At 34.9% G+C, this 19668-nt stretch overlaps 1 protein-coding gene and 1 non-coding gene across 9 annotated transcripts; one reads left to right on the forward strand and one right to left on the reverse strand.

The window, feature by feature from the left end:
* Nucleotides 1-300: 300 nt before the first annotated feature.
* Nucleotides 301-18809, reverse strand: LOC149783699 (uncharacterized). 8 transcript variants are annotated; one of them, XM_089931937.1, is made up of 6 exons: nucleotides 18633-18809; nucleotides 11334-11404; nucleotides 10435-10597; nucleotides 5576-5834; nucleotides 3263-3439; nucleotides 301-986 (listed from the first exon to the last, which is right to left on the reverse strand). In XM_089931937.1, exons 3-6 carry the CDS (start codon nucleotides 10541-10543, stop codon nucleotides 314-316), a joined length of 1218 nt encoding a protein of 405 aa, XP_089788063.1. In that variant the 5' UTR covers nucleotides 10544-10597; nucleotides 11334-11404; nucleotides 18633-18809; the 3' UTR covers nucleotides 301-313. The 8 variants fall into 8 exon arrangements, with proteins under 8 accessions (XP_089788063.1, XP_089788062.1, XP_089788060.1 ...); XM_089931936.1 differs by having other exon boundaries at nucleotides 11319-11404; XM_089931934.1 differs by lacking the exon at nucleotides 11334-11404 and having other exon boundaries at nucleotides 18633-18808.
* Nucleotides 18810-18936: 127 nt separating this feature from the next.
* Trnag-gcc (transfer RNA glycine (anticodon GCC)) lies at nucleotides 18937-19007 on the forward strand. The gene has a single exon. It is a non-coding gene; the product is annotated as a tRNA-Gly (tRNA).
* Nucleotides 19008-19668: the final 661 nt, after the last annotated feature.

The raw sequence follows: 19668 nt of genomic DNA on the forward strand, positions 1-19668 counted from the left end.
CTATTTTGAAAATTTTATTCACAAGTTGTTAAAAGAACTATTTTATTAATTACTAAGCAATAAAAATCTTTATCATTCTGAATAAAACTTTTCATGTTGTTTTTAAAAAAAATGTATTTTGTTACTGTCACTCTCAACCCTAAACCAATTAGCTATCATATAACATTTACAGATTTGTTAGAATCAAGCACTGTGTTTAAATTTCTGAATCATATGCTCCACCATGCATCAACTTTAGATGTATTTCATGCAGACAAATCATGCAGACAGACAAATCATGCAGGAAGAAAAAGCAGTATGCACTCATAAGTCTTTATTCTACCAGATTTGTTTGTAATTGAATAATTCTAACAGGAACCGGATTTATTTTATCATTAGCACCAATTAATGGTATCTTTTCTGGAGCAGTATTTATGCCAGTTATGTCTGATATGATTCTACACTGATCAGTTTCTTTGGTTGTATTATCCAATCCAGTTTCAGTAAATATCACAGGTGAATTATTTTCAATGTAAATCACATGATCTGTATCATTTACATGCTCATTTTCCTGCAAATCACTGCAAGTCATTTCAAGCCCTATTAAATTATCTCCCTTGTGATTTGGTGCAGTTGTAACTGGACATTCAGAATGATTTCCTCTGTTGATAAAACTTTCTGTCAAGGAGCTGCAAGAACCAGTTTGAATACTTTCTCCAAGCAATTCCTCTTCAGTTGAAAGTCTTATACATTCAGATAGTCCTGAGAGAGAAGAATCATTGGAAATGTAAATTAACTCCGGATTTTCTTTCACTTGCAGAGAATCAGAGTTGCGAAGAGACTTTTTGTAAGCTCTGTCCCTTTCTCTTTCCCTCTGACGCAGAGATTCATTTTGTTTCCTTGCAAGTCTTCTTCTTTCTCTGTCTCTTTGTCTCTCTATCTCTCTGTATTCTGGGTTGTTTCTTCTTTTTGCCATTCTGAGTTTAGCCTTTTCTTTTTCTTTAAACCTGTAATTATAGATCAAAATACCAATGATACCGAGGTATGCTTAACAGTGAATAGTGTAGAATAGTCCTCTGGAATGTCAAAACAATTATCAGTCTACATTAATATTATTTACTTAAAACTATGTTCAGAATCTGCAGATTTTTAACATTTCTCTATTTTTACTATCTTTAGCCATATCTGATGACAGAGAAGCATCATTTTTCAGTATAATTATTTCTGTGAAATTTGATCATATATACACACTTCTAAAGGATGTATCAGCAGCCAGAATGTGAAACTGTCACCAACCTACCAGTCTAATGCAAGCTAATGCATCAATAAGCAGACTAAATTTAATAGAGAATTTGTATATATTATCACATTCAAAGAAATAATAGAATAAATGCGAAAAAAAAATTGTTACTAATGATCACTTGCAAATCCAGAGCACAGTAATTTGGTCTGCTGGGTGAGCTTAGATGGGAAATAACTTGTGTTGTTGTTGTTCAAGGGCTTAACGCCATTTTTCAGCACAAGATAGGCTATACATGGTGGCCAGTATAACTGGTGGAGGAAGAACCCTGGAAAACCCAGGGAAGAACCACCGACCTATAAGAAGAAATAATTTGTGTATAATCTGTGTACAAGAGATGATAATATCTCTCGTTAAAATCTCTTCTGTATTTATATGTGATGACACATGCTACATTCAATTCCCAATGTAAAATTGGGGCTGTGAAGCCATGACAGACTAAAACCCTAAACACAGCAGGGGAAAAATCATATAGGTCAATATACAGTGTATAACAGCCATCTCATAATCATTCATCAGCAATATACTGATGGAACCCATCTTTCTGCAGACAGAATTTCATGATTGGATACCATGCCCTCATCTCTGAAGCCTGGACATAGTTCTGATGCTGTCATTGATGACATGTTAATGGATGATGATGCTGATTTCCATTCTCACTATGATTCAGACTGGTCATCAATACAAGCATCCGATTCTGATGCCCTGCCTCTAGATGAGGGATGTACAGATCTGGATCATCTATACGCTTGACAGCATTGTCCTAGTAAATAAACTCTGGCCACAATATGACGAATTTAGAGAAATTTATTATATTCTCAGACAATATAAATATTTATTTTCGGGGGGTGGGGGCCATTTTTTATTACCTAGAACTTGCTTTCATGTCTGCCTGCATTTATCATTGAATTGTTCACAGCATTTTGTCTTCTTGTATGACAACATGTAGGACTAGTTGGGTATGGACAGGACCAGTAATACATTTAGGTTAATTCTCCTGTGGGCTTGCAGGATTGTTGGGCAAGTGTGTGTCTGCAGTCATTTTGGAAAATATAAAATAATTTGAAAAACTTCTAATGGCCTTCAGACTTGGATGCTTTTTCATTATGATCTTGACATCAAATCCATCAAAGAGGTTTACGAAATGGAATTAAACAAAAATACTTTATTAACCGAACCCTTAACACAAATTATTCTACAACTGTGACCTTGACCATCATTCTGAAATTCACTCTGGAGTCACTGTGGTTCCACTGAATATGACAAATTCAATCCAGTACTCAAAGAAAATACTTTTGACACAAGTATATGGCAAGTGGCTTGATGAAAACAGAGATACTGCAGACAAAGACAAACTCCATGACTTTCTGAAGCATTTCCAGGGCCATTTCACAAAACTCGAGGACTTCTGTGACTTTTCCAAAACATTTCCAGGGCCATTTCACAAAACTAAATGACAACAATATCTTGCATTGTCAAGTAAATTAATCATCATGTTTGAATCATGTTTTTTAATCAGTGCTTGGAGTTCTATGAAATCAGCAGTAAATTTCAGCAGTATTACACTGATATATCATGTGATCAACATTAGTCATTGATGAAAGCAATGTGATATTGCTGAAAATGTCAAACTCTTAAGATATTTTTGCTCTGAGTATGGGAAATCACCAATGATCATGGGGGTCTATCCTGGTGTAGACCATGTTAAAATTATGGATCAATCTACCATGGCCCAAATATCTGGAGTTTTCATTTTCATCATAAGAGGGAAGAGTACTCATAAACCATGCATTTTACAATCTTTAAAAAAAACTTAATGAAGAAGAAATATAAATGGACTATCCTAATTCAGAAGTACTTTTGTCTGAATGAAAAATACATGCATCTAATTTCCTATCATCACCATAGACAACATTAAAAAAAATATTTAAAAAACTTTTAGAAGCTTTGTGGTCACTCTTAATCTAGACAGACAGACTATACCTAAACTCTGGATTGGTTCTCAATTCTCTTTTCTTCATCCTGTCTCGCAATCTCTTATTCATTTCTCGTTCCGAGATGGCTCCGTTACTAGGTGCTATCTTTGACACATTGACAACTGTTCCTGAGGCAGCAGACGGAATATCAGAGGCAACAGCATCAACTTCTGACAATTCTGAACTGCAATGTTTGAGGCATAAATTTGACCCACCTTTCATTATTGGCTTAGGTTTAGATTAGACTACTGTAGTGCAATATTTTGTGGTTAAGTCATTATCCCATCTGTCGCAGGTCATTATGTTATAACAGTCCTCCTTCTGTGGCATAAGTCATTATTTTATATCAAATTCTGTGGTCTAAGTCAATATCGTATACCTTTTTCTGTGGTTTAAATCATTATCTTATACACCATTCTGTGGCATAAGTTATCATCTCAAAACCCATTCTGTGTCACAAGTCAATATCCTATACCCAATTCTGTGGCAATAAGTAATTAACATACACCCCCTTATCCACTCCACTTGTGTCCCATATGTAGCATATGTCAATATCTGAAAGCAGCATTATATAAGCATAAAAGTAGGCTACTGTGACTCAGTTCTCATGCTGAACTCTGAATACAAATTTAGTGGCACTATGTAAAACAGTCTTGCAATTCAAACCAGCATTCCAGTTTTAAGCAGATTTTGAATGAAACCTGGAAAGCTGGTATTATTAATTAAGCTTTGGTATATTTTATATAATTTCTTCCTTTTCCCAAGATCCATCCGGAGTGATACTTTGCTAGTAACAGAAGAAAAGGATTGAAATTAGAGCTCTGACATTCATTTTAAGCAATGTTCTAAAAATCTCAAAGGAGGTCACAGTGATCCAGTTTTGGTGTGAAACACCTGCATCTTTTGATAATAAAATTATGAGCTTGGGCAAGATTGTGTTGGTACATTTCTGAATAAATCCCAATAGGTATAGACAACCCAGTTTAGTGTGTGAAACATATTTATCTAAAGAGATTATGATCGGCAGCAATAAGAGAAAAGTTATTTAATTAGAGCCTAGACAATATACAGAGCTTCAGTCAATCCTCCAAGTTGGCTACAATGACCCATTTTTAGTGCTTGATAGTAGTTCAACGCAAGATGCACCCCCATCACAAATGTGATATCAGTTGGTGTTGGGATAATCAGTCACTTAGTCAGTTGGTGTTGGGATAAACAGTCACTTAGTTGGTGTTGGGATAAACAGTCACTTAGTTGGTGTTGGGATAAACAGTCACTTAGTTGGTGTTGGGATAAACAGTCACTTAGTCAGTTGGTGTTGGGATAAACAGTCACTTAGTTGGTGTTGGGATAAACAGTCACTTAGTCAGTTGGTGTTGGGATAAACAGTCACTTAGTTGGTGTTGGGATAAACAGTCACTTAGTCAGTTGGTGTTGGGATAAACAGTCACTTAGTCAGTTGGTGTTGGGATAAACAGTCACTTAGTTGGTGTTGGGATAAACAGTCACTTAGTTGGTGTTGGGATAAACAGTCACTTAGTTGGTGTTGGGATAAACAGTCACTTAGTCACTTACACTGAAGACATGAGCATGCATGTCTGGAAAAATCCACATGTCTACATTCCTAATGAGATGTAGGTGGATGAATGTCTAAATGTGGATTTATCCTGAACAAACAACTCAAACTAAAATCATGGAACTTCCTAGAGGATCAGTAGTACAAATCTGAATTTTTTTCAGATTGAGGAAGGACATCATTTTTAACTAGAGCTTCTTCCATGTCTCAGCAAGTAATTACAAATATTATTATTTATCCCCACCCCCTTCCAAATCATGATTCAAAGGTTATAAAACAAAATTTTCTGCATCAATTAAGTGTTCCACAAAGTGACTTTATTTATAATGTTTGGCTAACAAAGGATCCCAAAGGAGGGCGTAGCAAATGTATACATTCACATAGATGATAACATTATGTAAAAATTGCCTATCAAGTCTGATCTATTTCCAGTTTAGAAGGAAGAGAGTTACAGACAAAAGAACAGATAAATGTACAAATAGATAGATGTACAGATAGATAAATGTGCAAACAGATAAATGTACAAATAGACAAATGTACAAACAGATGGATGGATGGATGGTTTGACAAGAACAGATAAATTCATAAAAACAGATGAATGGATGGATGGTATGACAATGTCTTCAACAGCAAACCAAATGGATAATGGCAATGATGTTTCTAAAGTAAAATGGAGGTTTTGAAAAACAATCTAAATTTGCTGATCCAAAACTTTTTAAATAGTACTCATTGTAATTGCTGTACCTTGATGACTTTCCCAACTCAAACTGAGGCCAGATGAATGTATCCTCCACAGAGACAACTGAACTGGCATCATCTCGATAGTCACTGTCAGAGAGATGGACTGAGAGACTGTCCTTTCTTCTCCTTCGTCTAGCATTTTCAGTTTTTCTATGTTTTGTTGGTGATGTGGTGATGACTGTTTCAATGGCTACATCCTCAGGCACAAAGATGTCAATGTGATTGCTGGTAGGGATGGAAATTTGGGCTCCAATATCACTGTCTGGAAAAAACAATCACAGAATGAATCTTCTCCACAAGAATAATGGCTGACCACTTTGGTGGCCTAAGTGGTTAAAGGGTCCACCTCAGATGCGGGAGGTCATGGATAAGAACCCTGGCCAGGTCATAACAAAGACTTACAAAAATGGTACTAGCAGTTGCCTCACTTAGTGCTCAGCATTAAGAAGTTAGTGTTAGGACTGGTCAGCCAGGTGTCAGGATAATGTGACAGGGTGGGACATGATGCTACATGTCTGCAGCATTGATGTCCAAGTGCTCGACATCACTATAAACTGTCAAACTGCAGAAATTATATTGATATGACCAAAATTGTTAAAACTGACAAAAAATCAAAATTACACACACACATGCAGAGAATACTAATACTTAAAAAAAGAACTAATGAAAGTATAGTAGAACTTGTCTTGAAAGACCATCCCTTTCAGCCAAAAGATCATTGTGTCTCAGACAAGTTGTCACTCCTAAAATGGCCATAATGTTATCATCTGTACATTGGGATTCTGGTCTCTCAAAACAGGTGATCTCTTATAGCATTATTTTTACAAGACGTGTTTTATTGTATAAATTCTTTAAAGCCCTGATGCATTATAGCATTAGTGAAAGAATAATTTGCATCAATCATATCATTGTAAATTTATGTTTATTAGGAACAAAGGCTTTATTGAAGAGAAAAGTGATGTAAATTAGGACTTTTTTTATATATTAGCTTTAAAATTTAAGTGTGTTAACTTGTATAAACTTATATCCAAAATTATTCTTATGTGCCATTCTAAAACAAGATGGCCACTCCACCTGCAGATATCTAAATAAAAGCAAAATGCAAGAGCAGCTGGTCCATAGGATCCTTTCTCTAAAAAATGTCCAGTACTGTTGCCTCACCATGTTAAGAAAGTAGTTGTTTTAAGATTGCTGTATTCTTTGGCATATAAGCATAATTTGTCAATACCGAAAGGTTTTATTATACCAGGATGCTTATTATTTCAGCTGCGATTTTGAGAAAAGGTTACTTAACTTTTTTTATATTTTTATTAATGGTACCTGATGGTCAGTTAACATCACTTATATAAATATGGATGAGCTTCATGCCATGGTGCTGTCAAATCTGGATGAATTCTGTTGAGTGTTTTTGAGAAGGCTCATTTCAAGGTTGTTCTGTTTTTAGTAACAGTGACTATATTTGATGGCAGACTGGTACAAGGATGCTTTCTGTCAAATTCTATTAACGACTTTTTGGGAAGAAACCATTACAAGATGTTTCAGATTTCAGTAATGGCTGCCATATCTGACAGCAATTCGGCATCATTTATACAGACTTAGAACATTTAGGTCAGGATGCATTCTATAGATTTGATCTGAATACATTATGCCAAATGGTTTTGGAGAAGTTATTGGTAAAATAAGGTTCTTCTAGTTTTGGTAATGGTGGCCATATCTGATGGTGGATCAGCATTATTCGTACAGTAAGACCTGTCTTAAGACCACCTGTTTTAAAAGTCCAGGATCTCCATGCACGTATTTATTGATTATATTGTGTCATAACCTGTTATGCGAGACCACCTGTCTTTGATTTATCATCTCCAGCAAGTCTTTTCACTAATTAACTATAATAAGAAACTTCAGTGAGATACATATGTAAGTTAGCAAATTTTAATATCAAAATGAGTGAGCAAGCCATTTATAATAACAATATTGAGGACTTTGTATAGCGCCTAATCTTTAGAAGCTCTAAGAGCTTTACAACATTAGACAACACCTAAAAGATGAAAAAACATATAATGATTACAAAAACAAACACCATGAAATTACAAAACATAAAAAAACATGCTGAGAATATTTAAGGTAGGAAACAATATTAGGTTTTTAAGTTTGTACTTGCAGTTGAAATAAGTGAGTTTTGAGAGCCCTCAAGAATGTGATTACTATGTCTTTGTGTCTAAGTTCAATGGGCAATTCATTCCACGTTGCAGGGCCCTGGTATGCAAAAGAACGCTGTCCATATGACTTTGTTTTCATTATGGGAATAATGAGTATACGATTGTCATAAGACGAGTGTAAATATCTTGCTGGTGTGTACACATGGGTGAGGTCGGATAGGTATGTTGGACTAGAGTCCGACAGTGAAATGTAGCACAGAGAACAAATTTTGTGTTTGATCCTGGATCGAATGGATAGCCAGTGTAGGGTACAGAGCAGCATGGAGGTGTGCTCTGATCGTGGTACTCTAAGTATGATCCGAGCAGCTGTGTTTTGAACTTTTTGAAGTTTCTGGAGTAGATACTGAGATGAACCAGGCAGAATTGAGTTACAATAGTCCAGTCTTGAAAGTACTAATGAACACGCAAGTGTTTTAGTGGCATCAACTGAAAGATATTTGCGAATGGAGCTGACACATCTCAGCTCAAGATATGCAGCCTTGCATATGTTCATGACATGTTGATGCAATGTGAGAGTACTGTTCTGAGTAACACCTAGATTTCACACTGATTGTGTGAACTTAATGTTGGTGTTGCTGATATTTATTGTTTGAGGTAAAAGATGTGAATGAGAAAGTCTTTGTGTTGTGATCAGAATGTCAAACAGACTATACCTGGAAGGAAAACCCTGTTCTATTATATATCCCACACACCTGCATCGACAAGGTTTCCTTTAACGAATACATGTTGCACATTGTGAAATAGAAAGGCTTCAGACAATGATCCATGGCATTTAGTCATTGTCTCAACAAACATATTTACTTCATTTAATTATCTTGTGCTCTGTCCCCCCTGTGGACCAAGAGTTCCTAAGTTACCTTATGAGAGAAAAGTACATGTGTGGATCCTTTTTTATATTTTGTCAGAATTTGTGTAAACCATTGCATATATAAATTTAAACTATGATTTATGTCTTCTTAAACCTAATGTATTTTACCTGAACAACAGCTCTCACCCACCTTTTAAAATTCCACTTTACCAAGAATTTTAGTACATTACAAGATAACAGCGTTAATACTTCTAAGGTCTGGATGTATTTTCAAATAACACTCTGAGTTTTGAGTCATTTTGTCATTTGTTTTCATGACTTGTTTGCATTGTTATGTTTAGTGCATAATTCATTATTAATCTAAATCCCATAAAAGTGTCTAATACAAACGTTGTACATTGATTTGTCAAATATGGGGTCATAAGTCAGTCAAATTCTGTCAGAAAATGTTCAAGGTTGAAGCTTACTGGGTCTTTTGAATACAAATAATCATCCACATTGATTTCAACCTGTGACATGATTCAATAGTAACTGAGTGAAAGCAAAATATGTTATTTATTGATCATATATATATACATATATATATATATATATATATATATATATATATATATATATATATATATATATATATATATATATATATATATATATATATTGGATATTATGGACTCACATGGGTAATGCTTTACAAACCCCCTTATTGAATATGACTAATTATTTTTTTCACCCCTTTACTGAATATGACTGGGTAATGTTTTAATTATTGACTGAGAAACACTTTACAACTCCATTACTGAATATGAATGGGTACCATTTACAACACCATAACTGAATTTTAGTGGATACTGTTTACATCCCCATGACTAAATATGACTTGGTACTGTTCACAACTGCATTACTGAACATGACTGGATACTGTCGATAATCCTAATTTATGACTGTGTAATGCTTTACACCCCATTATTGAATATGATTTGATATTGCTTAACAAACCCATTATTGAATATGACTGTGTACCATTTAAAACCCCATTAATGAACTGGACCTGGTAATGCTTTACACACCATTGCTAAATATGACTTGGCAATGTTTCACACTCTATTAATGAATATGACTAGGTAACACTTTACAACCCCATTATTGAATATGACTGGGTACTGTTCTGAATATGACTGGGTACTGTTTATAACCCATTTGAATATGAATGGATAACATTTTACATCCCCATTATTGTTACTGTTCTGAATATGACTGGGTACTGCTTATAACCCATTTGAATATGAATGGATAACATTTTACATCCCCATTATTGAACATGACTGGGTACTGTCTCTGGTTCAGCCAAGGTGGGTATGTGAGAAAGCTGTCAGTAACTTCACATGGGTTTGGACCAATTTTAACAGATTTTTCCCCCAGTTGTTCCTCCACTAGTTATACTGGCTGCAATGTATAAAGCATATCTTGCACTGAGAAATGGGGATAAACCTAAAACAATAACAACATTACCTAACTCCACCCTCCAACCCCCAAGTCAATGCCAACATCTTCATTTTCTTATCCTCGTTTTTGTAATTAACTGTCTTGCTGGAGTAAAATAATATGTTTCTGCCACAAATGTACTGTTTGATATTACTACAATTTTGTGTGTACAATATTCTTATAATAGCTCAGTATTTGCAATACTATGCTTTCATCTGCTACATTATAAGAGTAAATATTGCTAATGAGGAGAGAGCACAATATAAGCTTATGCTTGTTGGTCAATACATAGTGTTCAATTTTACGTACTTCCCATGACGACTCTGACAAAAATCTACTTTTTAAATCAAACATACAAAGCGCCTCGGTATGAATTTTGTGGTTCTCTGATAGTTCTTCTCCAAGGTCACTTGTATTCCCCTCCGTCTTTACTGGAATGTCTTGAGCCTCAAGCCCAAATTCCATAGTGATTCAAGTATTTATATCTCATCACTTGTGTAGGAAAGCCTCCATGAAATGCTAAAAAAAAAAAAAAAAAAGTTTTAAAAAACACGAATATTTTAGTGAGTCAAGGTTAAGGCTTTACAGTGAGTCAAGGTTAAGGCTTTACAGTGAGACAAGGTTAAGGCTTTACAGTGAGACAAGGTTAAGGCTTTACAGTGAGACAAGGTTAAGGCCCATTTTGAAATCTTGATACTACTCACCTCATTTGCTGAATTTTTAGCTGCCCATATATTCTGAACTCCATGAGTGCAAATTATTATTGCTAAAAGTTTTTCTTAACACATGTATCTTTATGTATCTTCATTTTAAATCAAAATCAAAATTAAAAGACAGAAAAGCCATGGTTAATATGGGTTTCATAAAAAATATCTTTATTAAATATTTTGAAAAATGGAGGGGTAGATCATAAAATAAGGACTTAACATTGGATAAATAACATAAGCAATACATCCACACTGCAACCTGTCATTAAATGACACTCAAGGAATCACAAATTATGTCCATTGTGACAGGTATCCATTAATTAAGGGTTTTAATTAAACTTAAAAATACTATCAATAGCAAGCTATATGCCCTACTCATATTTAACAGTCTTCTATGTAAATATCTCAAATCTTTTGGGCATTTATCTTCCTTCAATAGATAGGATTCCAAAGCTTGGTCCTGGTCTGTGATGTAGAAATAGTGTTATTATGCAGAAATCATTTATCTTCTTTTCATTAATAGTGACTTTGACCTTTGTCCCTCTGACCTCAACATCAATAGGTGCCCTCCTTTACTTTAAGTGCAAGCCATCCGCAAGGTTTGGTAGAGGTATGTGATCTGATGATAAAAACAAAGTATTACTGAGGTGAAAACATTTTTCTTCTTTCAATCATAGTGACCTTATTTTTTGACCATTTGACTCCAGTATCAATTGGCTTCTTCCTTACCCCAAGTGTATGACATTCACAAAATATGGCAACTATAGACGATCAAGAAATGCTTTTGTTTAAAGACCATTTTTCTTCTTTCAGTTGCAGAGATCTTGATCTTCGACTTTTTGAACCTAAAATTAGTAGCATACTCTGTACTATAAGTACAAGCCATTCACAAAATTTGTTATCTGTCAGAGAACTCGAGCTTTGTGTTTAAATATTTTTTTCTTTCCTTTACAATGACCTTCTCATATGAACTTTTGACCTTAAAATCATTAGGGTTCATCCTCATCCCAAGTTTAGGCTATCCATGAAGCCTGGTACCTGTTGACAGTAGAGAACTGAAATTATTATGCAGATAACATCTTTCTTTTCCAAGTCAAAATGACTTTGACCTTTGAGCTTTTAATTCGAAAAGTTTTCATTTCAGGGAAAATTTCATGAAATTACAATATCACAAAAGACCTTGAATAATTTTACATAATCTGAGAGAATTATTTAAATGTTCATGTACTTGAATAATTTCACATAATCGGACAGTTACTGTATATTTTAAATTAAATGTTTTCCACTCTGCTAGTCCAACGAACAAATTATAAGAAAATCCCAGTTTCCTCTCATGGTTCTTACAAAGCTGGCTATAAAATGAAAATTCCCAACTATAGTCTGACTATACTTCGTTTGTTTGTACCCCCTACTGATTTCAAAAATGGACATCCTGGACATGACAAAAAGTGCACAGAACACAGGCAATTAATTCACTGATTTATAAATTCTAACCTGAATATGACCAGAGTGGCCCTAACACTGGCATTCTCTGTGCCTTTCATGTTTAATAGACGTTCCGTACTAACACGGCACCATGTTGTATACACTATGGGTGAGTTCATTTCCTCAGACAACACTGTGACATAGTTCATCCTATTTGGTAAAGCTGCACCAATTAATCGGCCATACTCATAATCAGGCAGATTATTGTAACAATCAGTATATTCGGTATCAGCAGAAATAATCGGTGCTGACATAAACAAATTTCCAAATTATAAATTTAATCATAACATTTATCTTGACATGGCTTGAATTTTTAATCAGAATTAAATAGTGGAAATTAAGGAATAAACATTTGATTTGGGGGGTTAATTGAAAGACAGTATATTCTTAAAAGTAAACACATTTTAACACGCCTGCTGTAAACTACTGCTGATTGTCTGCTCACAACAAATTATCAATATCATGCATGCACTCATCCCAATCACAGCAGCCAACCAGCCAATGAGGCCTCCTATGGCTGCTGAACTTTCAGCATACACATTACAGGGATGGTCCTGGCTTTTAAATAGTTGTCGCCAAAAAATTAACCAATCTCAATATATTGTTGCCAATTTTCAAAACATGTCGCCAGAATAAGTAGTGAATATTTTTCCAAGACTAATAATGTAACAATCAATGAAAATTAAAAAAGACGGGATAGTTATTTATTGACAAGCAATACAGCCATAATATTACAAAATAAATCATTACATGACTGTTTTGCACTACTTCCATGGTCTTTGCATTGCGCATCACCGTAAGTGCATAGGTCTAACTGTTGTCACCTGAAATAAATGCATTATCAAATGTAAATTATCTACTTTCCTACAGTCTTTCTTTTTTAACAGAAACATCAGGTATTAAGCAAATCTATATTATGTATATTATTTTTCAAATAGTTTTGTAAGAAACTTTATTTAGATAATGACACTTTAATACTAAAACCCTTTGATCGTACTTTGCAGTGTAAGATAAGTGGCATATAATGCAACCGTCGATTTCACACATTCAAGAATTAAATGCCCCCTCCCCATTTCAGGCTAGCTTCACAAAATACATCTCCGTCAACCAGTTCAGAAATTTATTTTTGCCATGCTTTACATGCTTTGCTTGTTAGTGAACTGCTTCCTAAATCCCATGAATGATCACTGAATGCTGTAGATTTTTTCTTGACAAGCAAATATGGGGGCCCTGAGTGGCCGAGTGGTCTAAAGCGCTCTCCGTTACGGATCACTGCCATCTCACCTCTGTCTGCATGGGTTCAAGTCTAGGATTCGGCTAATGTGGATATATGAGAAAGCTTCCAGTAGCTTCTCGTGGGTCGGTGGATCTTCCCTGGGTTTTCCCGGGTTCTTCCTCCACCATTAATACTGGCTGCCATGAACAGACTATCGTGTGCTGAAAAATGGCGTTAAAGCCCATAACAATAACAATAACAAGCAAATTATGATCTCCATTCCAGCCAATGAAACTTACAAGAGTCAACTTGACCTGGCATTACTGTACCGTATATATAAGCATTGATTACTATCATTAAATTAAAAGAAGGAATGAAGAAATATATCACAGGTCATATGTACCAAAAAAAAACTAATTCGGAATAAATATGTTATTTAGTAAAGAGTTATTTGCATGTATGAGTTAACAATAAGAAATAAGGTGGGATATAAAATGTGAGAAATAGTTATCATATGTATGGTAGCTTGAGACCACATTTAAACTGATAACATAAATATGCACCCATTTTAGGCATTGATAGTTATAACAAAAATAGGGCATGGTTTCTTGTCAATCAAATGCTAGTGGTTTCACTAACTATAGAACAGACGGTTTCTTGAAATAATCGGTCTCATAATCAGTATCGACAATTTTTATAATGGGCTATACACGGTACTGGCATAATCGGCAAAAAGTGGCATGACAGCTTTACTATCTGGCAACTGCCAAATAATTCCGTAAATTAACATAATGTTGAGAGTTTAGAATTGTATCTCTTTGCACAGATATACATAGAAATTAAACTGCTTGTTAACTCCATGAGAAAGGCAAATTGGTAACTCATACTTTTCCTTTGCTTGATTTGACATTGTAAATATCAGAAGCAGACAACACAGTATCTTCATTCTACATACATACATGTGTAGTCATACATTCACCACTTTGCTGAAAATGGACTTGACCAGGAACTGGAAATGACTGGCGAACAGGTCATCTTTTACACTGAAAACTTCTATTTGGAATGAAAAGCACAGACGATGATGGTGTTAGGGTCCCACCTGGGCATAATCAGGTTTGAACTTATAAATCAATAAATGAACTAAGGTCTGTGCATCTTTTATCTCATTTGTACTTTTTGTCTTTTAAATCGGAAGTATAGTCAGACTATAGGCATTTTAATTCTCTTATATAGTCTCTATGTGCATACTCTAAATGAACAAAACTTGAATCACATAAAAGGTTCCCAAACATTTAAATCATTATACTATGAAACACTTAAAAGTCATGTCATGACTTTCTCTAATTATTCAGCCAATCAATAATTAGGGCATGCATGATACCTCTACATGTCAAATGAACTTTTATTATCAAGTGATGTTTTCGTGACTGCCATTCAAACTAATGCATACTCTGACTGATAGAGCTGTTTACAACCCTGGCAATCGGCCGATATATGAATGAAATTTTACATGTATTGCACATATACTTTACTATAATGCAAGCCAGCCATTGAATTTAAATACATAAAACTTAATTATGATAAACTCAAATGACTGAAATGAAACTATATAATGAATTATTATACACTACAGATATCTGTAGCAATATATGTATATAAAGAATATCTTTTTAGTATCTAATATCAAAATATTTCAAACAATGTTATTTCTGCAAGGCAAAATTATGCCTTCAGTGAAAACTGGCAGAATAATTGATAGAAAAATCATACATTTTGCTTGCCAGAAACATGTCTGTAAAATATTTAAAAAAACAACTTATTCTGACCACCTCAGCTATTTCTATGACTTGAATGATTAAGAGATTATGAATTAAAAACTAGTTTGATTATTCATAACATCTTGATCAATCTAATATCCTTGTTTCATAAATAGCTGAAATGGCCTTCATGGCAGCTGTCAACATACACTTGAGGTATGATCCAAATGATTGCCATCCAGGCTATAAATAACATAAACAATATGCAGCCTCACGGTTACAATACATTTCTGATTTTAAAAATCAGAAACTAATATATTGTTGGTATACGTCATTTTATACAAGGTTTTTGGCAGAATAACTATTAAACTTCAATCAGGCTGCCCCATAGCCCTCCACGCAACTAATTTAATTGTTGATTATAAACATTATCTTGTCACATTATTTGGTGGGATGTAACCAGGGAAAGAGTTGAACATTTAACAATTTTTATAATATATGTGATGTCATGTCTTTCTTCTGCAATGTTTAACATTAAAATTAGAAAAATGCTTTTTGACCCTATAAAAGATTAATCAGATTATCTGTGGGTGGAACTTTGGTGTCAACTCAACAGAACTTATATATTAATATTAAAATTCAATAATAACAAGCAAGAATTAAACCCGCTAGAGAAGATGTGAAGTTAGTCAATGGATGTGACAGATATAAAAATGACCCAAGAAGTGTGCATTTCAATCAATTGGATCAATCTGCCTCCAAGTTTGCATTGGTATTTCAGTGGTATGGAATCTGCACTCACCAATCACAAAACAAATTATTGCCAACATGTTTCCACAACACAACTTGGCTTGTATTGGCTATGTTTAGACGTTTGCCTGTATTTCTTGTGGCTGTTGAGTTATGGTGAGTTGATGGGGCCGTTCAGTAATCAGTACAGCTTACATCTATCAAATCCAATGTTTGACAATTTGCAGTTCTACATGGAATCACAAAACCCTACTGATGATCTCCATTTTGAATTACTGGGCTGCATCAGCAGTTACAGTATTGGCTATAGCATCAATATCATTTGACCAATCAGTTACAGTATTGGCTATAGCATCATTATCATTTGACCAGTTAGTTACAGTATTGGCTATAGCATCAATATCATTTAACCAATCAGTTACAGTATTGGCTATAGCATCAATATCATTTGACCAATCAGTTGCAACAATTGCTCATTTAAATGTGATAAATGCATCATTACTATGAATGATTCAATAACAACAAAATGAATGGATTAAATTAACATTCCAAACCAAACTGATTGTAACTTTGTAAATTAATCTTTCCTCTATGTAAATTGAGCACAAATGTAGCATGTTCTACAACTGACAGACAAGGTAACTTGAGACTATATTTTGAAGATTGTTCCACAGATTCAAAGTCTAATTCCTGTAGTCAGACTATACCTACTCTGATCTGTTTTTCTTGGTGAACAAAACACCTGACACAAAAAGTGGACATGTTTTCAAGTTCCACTGACGTACATTTCAGTTGGTTGAAATATAGTGGTAGCAGAAGAATGCTGAAGTTAAAGTACGTTCCTTTAGCAAGAAAAAGAAAAACAAACATTGATGAAAGTGATTAGACCACTTCATTTTGTTAAAGGATATGCAGTCAGGCTTTAATATATGGGCTGCTAAGCATGCAAGATATTCATTGGAATCCAGTTCCCCTGTAAGTTTACCTGGGGACATAGTACACAACAATGTTTGCCCTGATAGCAAGACATCATGCTCAAACAAAATAAACATTGCAGAACTATGGTATTTGCACTCTTCCATTTGTTTGTACCCACCTATTGATTTTAGAAACAAAAAGCATCAAGGATATATATAAAATTGCACAAAAGCTTAGTCATTTTATTCATCAATTTCTAATTTCTAACCTGACTGTCACCAGTGGGCCCTAACACCTGTCAACTTATTTCATTTCATACTAAATGGAAGCTCTCATATAAACAAGCTGACAGACGGGGCACACACAACATAAATTCAAGTAATCAATTCTCACTGTCCTTTTTTGGTTTCATATTTTAGTAATAAGATTTTCAGTTGTGTTCAATGCTTGAAATATGTAGTTTTAATATTTTTACAACAAACTGAATGCTGTAGATTTTTTCTTGACAAGCAAATATGGGGGCCCTGAGTGGCCGAGTGGTCTAAAGCGCTCTTCGTTACGGATCACTGCCATCTCACCTCTGTCTGCGGCGGTTCGAGTCTAAGATTCAGCCAATGTGGGCATGTGAGAAAGCCTGCCAGTAGCTTCTCGTGGGTCGGTGGTTCTTTCCGGGGTTTTCCGGGTTCTTCCTCCACCATTAATACTGGCCGCCATGTATAGCCTATCGTGCTGAAAAATGGCGTTAAACCCCACAACAACAACAACAACAACAAACTGAACAAATAAAAAGGAGAAACTCTTTTACATGTGTTCAAAGAAACATAACTAAAAAATGTATGAAATAATTGAGATTATCAAAGACAACGAACTATATCACATCATGCTGCTTGTAAACATAGACCAATTCATGCAAATATGGCTACCATATTGCTAAAGAAACTTCAATTTAAAACGCAAGCAAGATGACAGTGTAAGGGACCCCTTGGCAACAATCAAGTTAGAAACAATAAATTGATGAATGATATGGGCATTTGTTTATATCCTTGACGCGTCTTGGTGTTTTTTGTTTGTTTGTTGTTTTTTATTCTTTTTTTTAATTAGTTTTTGTTGGGGATCTCCAGGGAAGGGGTGTTTTGTGGGGTTTATGGGTGCATGGTTTTGTTTTGTTTGGGGATTTGGAGGGAATCGGCAGGGGGTACACAAAAACTGATGGTATACTATAATTGGTCCCTCAATATTATTTGAACAGCTAATCATATACCACTGCAGTCCAGTAACTGGAAATGGTAGGGCTGTGTCATTCTATGTGGATTTACAAGTTGTCTAACATCGATTTAAACACGGAAATACGGGTTTAAGGACTGATTCATCGGCCATGCACTGCCTAGACTTAATAATTTTTGTAAAGTCGCTGAAAGGAAACGGCAAAGGAACACGCTTCCGGTGAGATCATCGCACTAGCATCTAATCCACCACCAGAACTTCAAGTTTCCCATATCCTTTAACAGTACTGCTTCTACACTCAAACATTATGAGCAACACGTATCGAAAACACATAACATTTTAATTGCAACCTAGATTTTATTCCAAAGCAGAAATACATATGTTTCAGTGAGCATTCAAATGTTTTATTATTGTTTATCTTTCCTCTACATGGTCATGATACATTTTCTACAATCTTAGTTCGCAAGGCACTCTCAAATTAAAAATTCAGTACTTACCGTGACGGCAACTAACGTGTACGAGTTACGTTCCCGTTTTGATATCAGTGTTTCCATAACTTCCTTCTAGGAACCGATTATAACGGATCTATGTAATGTAGCGACGATGGTCAGAGTACCAGCCAAAATCTTAATTGAATTTCATGTATCCGGAAAACAATATATAGGTAGACAATGATATTAGCGGCAAACAATTAATCAGATACTCCTATCAGCTATGTATTTATATATTCGTCTAACAGACAATTTTGAAGGTTTTTGGAAAATAAGTTGTATTAAAGTATATGAGATACAATAGATATCCGCATCGGTGGTTCAGTGGTAGAATGCTCGCCTGCCACGCGGGCGGCCCGGGTTCGATTCCCGGCCGATGCATTTTTTTCTTTTTTATTCTTTTTCCGCACGAGATTGGATTTTGAAATGTATCAAAAGGTAATTTTTATCTCGCACTACGTCGAATAACTGGCGTGAATATACATCTGGTTCATACGGCCATGCACTGCCTAGACATTATAATTTTTGCAAATAGCAAATATTTCCAGTTTCTTTTGATCCAACAGTTCAATGGAAAATATTAGCTGTAACCTGTCTTCATTTGGGTATGGGCACGATGTGTTTACCGTCGCAGCATGACTTAAATGAACATAGCAAAAACTATGCATTAAAGTCATACCTTTGTCTTATATTTGTTTTAATAACTTCACTAAATAACGGCACCACAAAATATTGTAATGCTAATTTGAAACAACTACTAAAAATGTACACGAGAGCAGATGCACGAATGTCTTCATTTACATTGAAGAGCCGGGGGGGGGGGGGGGAGAGAGAGAGAGAGAGAGATTAATTTACATTGCGGAGCCGGGGGGTTGGGGGGTTGAAGAGAAATACAGACACAGATGCATTAAACAATCAAAGACAATTTCGACAAAATTTGGGATCTTTCATACAATCAACTCAATCTTTTAAACTTTATACATCCTTTTAAAAATCATAACGTGCATTTTTATTTGTGCATAATGATAATAAGATCATTTTA

Source organism: Sinohyriopsis cumingii, chromosome 14 (assembly GCF_028554795.1).
Source record: "Sinohyriopsis cumingii isolate HCF-2022 chromosome 14, ASM2855479v2, whole genome shotgun sequence".
In the NCBI taxonomy this organism is placed as follows: Eukaryota; Metazoa; Mollusca; class Bivalvia; order Unionida; family Unionidae; genus Sinohyriopsis; species Sinohyriopsis cumingii.

Coding starts and splice junctions, on each gene's coding strand:
- LOC149783699 (XM_089931937.1), bottom strand. CDS start 10,543: ATGGAATTTGGGCTTGAGGCTCAAGACATTCCAGTAAAGACGGAGGGG. Junction 5,835..10,434: donor AATTCATACCGAGGCGCTTT/GTATGTTTGATT, acceptor TGTTTTTTCCAG/ACAGTGATATTGGAGCCCAA. Junction 987..3,262: donor AGAACCAATCCAGAGTTTAG/GTATAGTCTGTC, acceptor CTATAATTACAG/GTTTAAAGAAAAAGAAAAGG.